The sequence below is a fragment of the Prunus dulcis genome, chromosome 2, assembly GCF_902201215.1.
Source record: "Prunus dulcis chromosome 2, ALMONDv2, whole genome shotgun sequence".
Lineage (NCBI taxonomy): Eukaryota > Viridiplantae > Streptophyta > Magnoliopsida > Rosales > Rosaceae > Prunus > Prunus dulcis.
Window position 1 is genome coordinate 6,151,870 of NC_047651.1, and position 8,348 is coordinate 6,160,217.

Genomic DNA, 8,348 nt, shown 5'->3' on the forward strand with positions numbered 1-8,348 from the left:
CTAAATGGTGGCACGAGTTGCAGCATGCAGAAAGAGCATAAACTGAACAAATTTTAAAAAAACGCAACGCTAAAATTTTCTGGACAAGTCTTACAGACAATAGTGAGATTACACAAAGGTCCCAAGAAAATTCCTAATGCGACTGATGTCACAAAGAAGTGAATAAAAGGAAAACCTCATCACAGGGATATAAGCAAAGCACAAGCAGCTGATGCATATAGATACAAATTTTAGAATGGAGCTGACGTCGTTCTACGAAGCTGATACTTTGGCTCGGGAGGTGGTGCACTTGGCAACACCTTCTCTAGCTCCTGCAACGGCAACACATATGATATAAATAAGACATCGTTAGTTGCTAATCCAAATAGCTTTTAGACCCAAATCACACAAGACAGAAAATGATTATTTAATCATGCTGTTATCTCAATATCATGCAAAGTCAAACAAACAATGTAAGAAGCCTTCTACACAGCCGGTGACGCAATCCTATTCCTATACCAGCTTTGAAAAATGAAATGAAACATCAATAAAAGGTGAAGGTAACTCACTAAAGCAGGAAGTGGATCCTCCAGAACAAAAGCAGAAGATAATGGAGTCCAAACTACCAATGAAAATTATAAACCGGGACAGCTAAGCAACAATTTATTTTAATATTTTGTTTTCCTGAGAAGAAACTAACACGTCAGAATGAGCTGCACAGTTCTGACAACTGGTACACCACGACCCCTGAATATATGGGTATTCAGACATATTGACAAATTATAAATTGGTGGCCGATCAATCATTGATATGTCACTTCAAGAAGAACTTTGAAACCATAAACCTTTCAGAAACTATGATGCAATCCCGTTATAAGTTAGAACCCAATTATTAACTCCCCTTCCGTGAACTTTTCCCTTCCACCCATAGAACTTCGAAATGCAATCTTGTTAGTAGCCAAACTTAAAGAGAAACAGGTGCTCCTCAAAAGGGATATCACTAGACATATAGCGATGCCAAATACTGACACCCATTTCCCAAACCTAAAGGAAACTTGAAAACAACACAAATGAATTCATTTTCAGTCTAGCATCATTCAAAACGATATTCACAAGTTCCACAAGGCACTCCACAATCTATCACCACTTTCCTAATAATCATGACACTGTCAATCTTGTCCAACAACCCAAACATTAGTTAGCAATTATAACTGAAAGGAATATCTTATTGCCAACAACAAAAGGATTCTGGGGGCAAGAAACTATTCTAATCTTTAAGGTGGCACTAATAGTATGAGCATTATACACACTACCAACTAAACTTGGAAGGCTAAAACTCTAAATTACTAATCCAAATCATAAGTCTTCAAAGCATGTGGAATATAAACATAACATTGGCAATAACATAGTCATAACATGATGGGAAATTCTATAGGTGCACTACAGTTTACTCACGATACCCACACACCTAATTTTTTCCCAAAACTTCCCATTTTACCCTTTGAATAAAATTTAAAAAAAGAAAAAAAGAAACAGAAAGAAAAATTAAAAGACCTGCCAGTGAGCCTGCCTGGCTGTGAGTCCCCCAACGCCAACTCCTGTCCTCTGCAACAAAAGCATTAGGGTTGCAGGGGAAGAGGGTAAGGAGTCAGGGGACGAGGGGGTGGGGGGGTGGAGGGACCTGTCACCCGGGAGGCACACTGGCACTAGAGCCGGCAGGAGTAGCAGCCAAGGCCCAAAGTAACTTCATTTTTTTCAGTTCTATTTTTTTTAATAAAAAAATGTTCAAAGTATAAACTTGGGTTTTGGAGTTTACAAAAAAGTAGGTGGGTCTAGTTACAAACTGTAGGGTGCCAATAGAAGTTCCTAACATCATCTGCGACACAACTCCAATTTAAATAGCCACAGGGAAATTATCCAGAGCTAAAGCCTGATAAAGTATCTAAGCACAGCTCAAACCTCATCTACGGCATTCAAAGACACTAGTCTCCTTAATACTAATCCCTAACAAACTAAAAACTTTAGTCTCCACTAATAATGCTCCTTATAAAACTGTTCATAACTATCCTTGAGTGAAAATCCTTATAAAACTGCTCATAAGGATCCATCAGGAAAATCCCCTTCATTCATAAAATAACTGCCTTAAGAAATGGTATTTCCTTTTAGAATTAACACTGCTTGAGAAACATCCTTTTTACTCTGAAAAACACACCATCTACAAGCAATTGCCATACAAAATCGTATTGGTTATACTTGTTACTAGCCTCACAACATGCACTACGTCCATGTGTGATGCCAAATATATTTTCAAGATATAAAATTAGTTAGTAGATGGCTTTTACTGGGTGCTTACATTTAAATCAAACTCTTATTTTTTATTCGAAATTTTGAACAAGTTAGCTAACTTATAGACACATGTAAAAGAGTGTCAAAAGGAATGAGGCCCAGCCCCTTTGAGGTTATACAATAGAAAAGCTGAAACGCCCAACCGATCATTGCCAATAATGTAATGTATCAGCTATCCCAACCTGTACGTGCTGGTTTAAAAGGAAACAGGAGCGGGCACCATCCTTGTCGAATCCATTTGGCATACCAAACTGTTTTTCATTTTATCACATGTGCTAGTCTGTAAGACAGGCAAATACCAACTAGTACTGGCTTAGGTTGGCTGATATGAGTTTTTAAAGTTCATAATACAAACAAACCATATCCTGTTTCTTTTATATTCTAACTAAGTACTATAATATTTTTTGTATATTTTGTTACATGCGCTATTACCTCTCTATTTTTTTATTTTTTTATTTTTTGGTCCTTAAGTTGAATATCATCAAATTCCATTAATATTTGGAATTTATACCTCAGAGTCCATTTATTGTCTTATTTAGTGATTTTATACATGTAAATGTAAATTAAATGAGTCCATGCTATCTCAAATTATCAAACCTGAACAGGTACTTTGAGATGTTCTAGTAAGAGTACCAAAAGAACTTTTAAAACAACTCTCAGCCTAGGACCCTCACAGTTCCTCCTTAAACATACATAAAAATTTCCAACACAACTCTAAACCCAATCTGTGGACACATGGTAACTGCATATGGTTGCTCTACTAACCAAGATAGGAATACTGTGCGGTATTCCATATGGTGGGTTATGTAAAGTCATGCTTCAGTGTGAAAGACTTATTTCATAGCACCCCAACCAGTGGAGGGACTGGTATTAGAATCAGATCTGCTTAGCCTTAGCATCTAACAAGGAAAGATTCCTTTAACTTTGAACATATGTCAAGGGCACTATCAAAACCCATGGTCAAATATCACCTTGATATGAAGTTTCATTCCTGAGATCACGAGGCAGCGTTGGCCTATTTAATAGAACGGATCATAATCACAATCTGGTAGGTCCCAGAACAGAATTGGGATTCTACTCTTTTCTGAGAACCAGGAAACGGCACATTAGGTTCTAAACAAACACAAAACTCGACCCTAAAAAGAAGGGAAAAAGCACGATTCACATTATGTCCAACATCTTTTACAAACCACATTATCATTCTTTGTGTAGACCCAACTAAAGTCAGATTCCTTAAAGCATCAATGCAGACCTTTTATATTGTAATGCAAGCAAATCGGTGAAACTTTTTTGTCCACTATCTCAACATAAGCTTTACGATCACTTTCTTATGGCACACATACAATTTTACTTTCATTTATTGAGCTGTTTTTGTTTTGTTAGTATGGTGTTACGCACTAATAAATCTAGTTACTGACAGCATAATATCCTGGTAGACCACATTCTAACTTCCAACCTCAAACTTAGGGAATGACCGTTGTGTGTTTTTGTGTGTGTCCGCTCATTGTGTGTGAATTGAGTTGACTCACTGGCACTATTACAAGCCCATAAACTTAGCAAAATGTACCACAGGTGATAAGTTGTGTTACTGACAATGACATCAAGCAGCAGAAAAGTTCGCAGATTACTTGCAGGATGGCATTGCAACTTCACCCAGAAAACAAAACACCAAAACAAAACAAAATGTTAATAAGTAATTTGCTGATATGCATCTTGCAATGTTTATGACGGGAAAGGAATAGTACAGCTATTCAAGGTACAAAACACTCCTTAAGGGGGACAAAAATGCAGCTTATGAGATTGTATTTGTGACTGAACATTTTTTTGGTCAATGGTGAATGAACAATTAATGCTGTCCCTGTTTCCTTTTCTTTCATGAGTTATGTTTTTGTTTTAATTTTTTAAATTTGTTGTATACTGCTTGAGTGTTTGGACAATGCCCCTTAGCATCCTTTATTCCTTCTATAGAATTTTCTACTACGAAATACAGATCATGCTTTTCCACCATCCAACACCCAATCCGTGATTTTAGCAAACTCAATCTACCAAGTTACCGACCAAAGCATTTATACAAGAATCTCTACTACATCTGTATTTTTCCAGAACCAATGACATATCAGATCAATCAGATCCCAGCAGTATCCAAATTCAAGAAATATAATAATCCTCCATCTGAACCACAGTTCTAATTGTCACAAAATTATGTGAGTGGTGCCTGTGTGTGCATGTCTCAGTTACCTGTAACAGGCTTCTATCTGAAAACAAAATAAATTTACTGCATTACAAATAACTGCCTAATACCAAGTGAAAGAAAATAAAGCCAACTACAATTATCTCTTTTCTAATGATGGGAAAAAAAAGAGTTTTACTCATTGCAGTTGTATCAAACCAACTACAAATATCATTCAACAATGCAAGGTGTACTGGGGAAATCAAATGAAACAAACACAAGAAGACATCATATTAAAAGAAACCCTAACCTTCTGTTTCCTTAGCCTTTCATTTTCCTCCTCTAGACGTGAAACTTTGTTCTCCAGTTCATTTGTATAAGCCTGTTACAGTTTTCTATTTTCAGCTAAAGATTGCAAAAGAAAACCTTGTGGTGGATTTATAAACCAACCGAAAGAAATGAAAATTGACCTGCTTTCGTGCTCGTGAACGAGCAGCAGATTCTCGGTTCTTTATCATTCTTTTCTGTCTCCGTTCAACAGTCTTCTCAACTATGTCCTCTGGGTTGCCCCTTTTCCTCCCAGGTGTCTGTGTATCTGATAACGTACCCATTAAGGGTGAAGGCAACGCAACTTGGTTGTCAGGATACGGCACTTCCATTATAGCACCAGCCCCTATGTGCAGTGGCGGTGGAATAGGTTGGCTTGGCATGTATACCCCCATCATACTTTGTTGTGGATGCTGATACTGTGGTTGTTGGTACTGCAGCCACTGACCTTGTGGAAACTGAGACCCCACATTCGCATCAACCACGGCAAGAGGAGCAGAACACTTTTTGTCTGAAGATGCTTCAGCTTCAGCAACAACTCCCGCTTTTACCAAGAAATCCTCTAAAGTCATCTCTCCCAAAGTACGTTGTCGTTCTTGAGATTTCTTTTCCTCATTATTTTTGCTTTGCTGAATATCTCTCCAAACCTCATCAACTGTCTTCTTGCTCAATGCACTAGTTAATGACAGGCTTGCCTGACGCTGCAGTGTAGCTTGATTGACCAGTGTAGTGCCTTCAATGTCCATACCCATGGTCTGGTTGGCCTCAGCACTCCATACATTTTTTAGAAGCTCGTCAAGGTTCATGCTGCTGAGTGGCTTCCCCAAGTCACCTAACTGATTTTGTACCTCATCAAGCGTGAGACTGTAAATTGAGTTTTGTCGTGCCAAAGGCTGGAACTGCGACTGTTTGCAATTTCCATCAGCCCCACCTTGAGAACCCATTGTCTGTATCCCCATTCACCAATTCTCAATAAGAAATTGTGATTACAAAAGGCCTATTACCAAATATATCAACCCATACCATAGTTCAGCCTTATGACCACTCCAGGCAATCTTCAAACTCAGACCCAAAAATCAGAAACCTAACAAGAAAACATTGAAATTTCAAACATAGAATTCTCCAGTGCTGAACAAGACCATGCATGCTACGAATACCAAAAGTAACTAAAAGAAGAATGAGAATGATGGTTAGTAGATATCAACTTGACTTGCAAACCAACACTCAAGCATGCACATAAAGATTTGAATTGGGGTTAGAATGATTTCATCAATTCCAGACAACAGAACATGCGCAAAGGGTAGAGCCATAAGCTGCAATTAAAAAAAAGGATACCAATTTATAATTAAGAAAGGGCAAAAATAATACCCATAAAATTACAGCTTCAAATCGCTTGAATGTATAAGAATAGTCCAATTTCTTTGAAAACAAAAACAAAATCAACAGATTGCCAACTTGCAAATTCAACTCGACCATATATCCAGAGAAAAAAATATATATTTAAACAATAATAAGACTAATAAATCTGATGCTATAAGCAATTGAAGCCTAAATCTAACCAAACATACATATATACAATAGAAAATAAAACAAAAGGAATAGCAGAAAGGATGTGAACAAGGGTCAAGGAAGTTTAGTCTCTTGCATGCAAGTGATTAAAGGACTTCTACAGCCTCTATTTGAGCCAATGCTTTCAGACCCTAAACCCACAATCAAACTCTGAAGAACAAAAACCCCAAAATCCCATATTCCCAGAAAATCAAAGAGAAAATCAAAGAGCAACACAATGAAGCATGAAAAATCAAATTACATTATTTCCTCAAACAGGACCAAAGAGTAACAACATTACCTCACCGCAAAAATATAGAAAAAAAACCCAAATCCAAAAGCTTAGATTTGCATGCAACAAAAAATCAGTCTTTTTCTCAAAATATATATTTTTAATAATTAGAAAAAACATCACTGACCCAACTTCCAAATGCAAGAATGTTTTCCTCAGAGAAAAAAAAACTGGCAACAAATTAAAAATAGAAAAAACAGGGAAGAAGAAGAATGAGTGAGAGGTCTGTATCTAAGAGAAATGGAAAAGCAAGAGAATCAGAGAGAAAGAAAGCACTCACTTTTAACAGTCCGATCTGAATCGAAGGAAGAATTTTTGGTTGAGAGATTGTTGTGTGTTTTGAGTGTGGAGGTTGAAATCATCAGCAGAAGCACACTTGTACAAAAACACCTACCCACTGTATCTATTTGTTCAATGTATCCAATTTGCCGAGAGACAAACAAAACTCAAAAAGCGCAGTTGAGAGAGAGAAAGAAAGAGAGAGAGGTTTCTGGCTTTCTGCAAAAACCAAAAATTCCCAAATTTCATTTTTTTATATTATTTATTGTACCCAAAATTTAATTCTTTTTTTCTCCCTTGGTAGACAGTCCTCTGCCTGCGCCCTCATGGGTTCATTATGGACTTCCCAATTTGTTTGGTCCACTTGTATGCAACCAATTAATAATTCAAATTGTTTATTAATTTCTTCATAGTGATAGTAATTTTTTAGTCTTTTAAAATTAAATTTTAATAGCTAACTAAATTTAGAGGGTCTTGACTTGCAGATACCGGTCTCAGATTTGAACCCCCATTACATTCTTGACTTGCAGACAATAGTCTCATACCTTAATAGTATGTGTGTGTGAGAAACGTCATTATTCTTGTAGTTTAGATTATCATTTGTATTTTTAAAAACTCTAATTTTAATAAGCATATTAAATTCATTGTGTTAGATTTTCTGAAATAAATAGGAGGATTAGTACTTACGATTCATGTGGAAGTTTTATTTATTTTTATTGTAATATTTTAATTTTCTTTTTGGTGTGTGTAGAGATGTCTACACAAATAAGCGTGGGCAGGCAGGCAGGGGAGCAAGAGTGTATGGAGTGAACCCAACTAACGAGAGTTTTGTCCAATAGTGAAACGCTGTGGAAGTGGGATATATGCTTTGTAGGCACAAAATCAAATTGAAAATTGAAATGCAGCAGACAGTGGACACGTGGCACTCCCATGCTATTTTGCCTATTTGTAATTTTGAGACCTTTCTTCCGTGTTCTATTTTCAGAGACTACAAAACAAAGCTCTTTCAAGACAAATTCTTTTAAAAAAAAATATCTTGGGGTTTATAAAAATAAGAAATTCAATAAATTAAATAATTATGATGTCTCAATGCATGTTGACTCTATCCTTGCGCCTGCAAACAAGTAAGTAACTATCCTTATATGATGTCCAAAATTCTTATTGTGTTAAGCTCTCTCCATGTAAGGTCTATTTTCACAAAGGAAGAAAGAAAGATTGTGGGGCTTATTTTTAATTGATTATAATTTTTTTAATTAAATTACAAATTTTATCTATCATTTTTCTAAATCAATAGCCGTTAGATCATCCGTCAGTCTGACCTTTAAATATTAAAGTAGCAAATGTTGGTCCTTTTTTATATATTCTTATTTCGACTTCTATTCTATGTTATTTGGATTCATTAATACAA

The 8,348-nt window shown here is 36.3% G+C and overlaps 1 protein-coding gene across 1 annotated transcript; it reads right to left on the reverse strand.

Annotated features, from left to right (window-relative positions):
* Positions 1-38: 38 nt before the first annotated feature.
* LOC117618958 (ABSCISIC ACID-INSENSITIVE 5-like protein 2) lies at positions 39-7,172 on the reverse strand. The gene is made up of 4 exons (XM_034348756.1): positions 6,942-7,172; positions 4,965-5,905; positions 4,805-4,876; positions 39-311 (listed from the first exon to the last, which is right to left on the reverse strand). The coding sequence occupies exons 2-4, from the start codon at positions 5,778-5,780 to the stop codon at positions 231-233; spliced, it is 969 nt and encodes a 322-aa protein (XP_034204647.1). The 5' UTR covers positions 5,781-5,905; positions 6,942-7,172; the 3' UTR covers positions 39-230.
* Between the last annotated feature and the right edge of the window lie 1,176 nt (positions 7,173-8,348).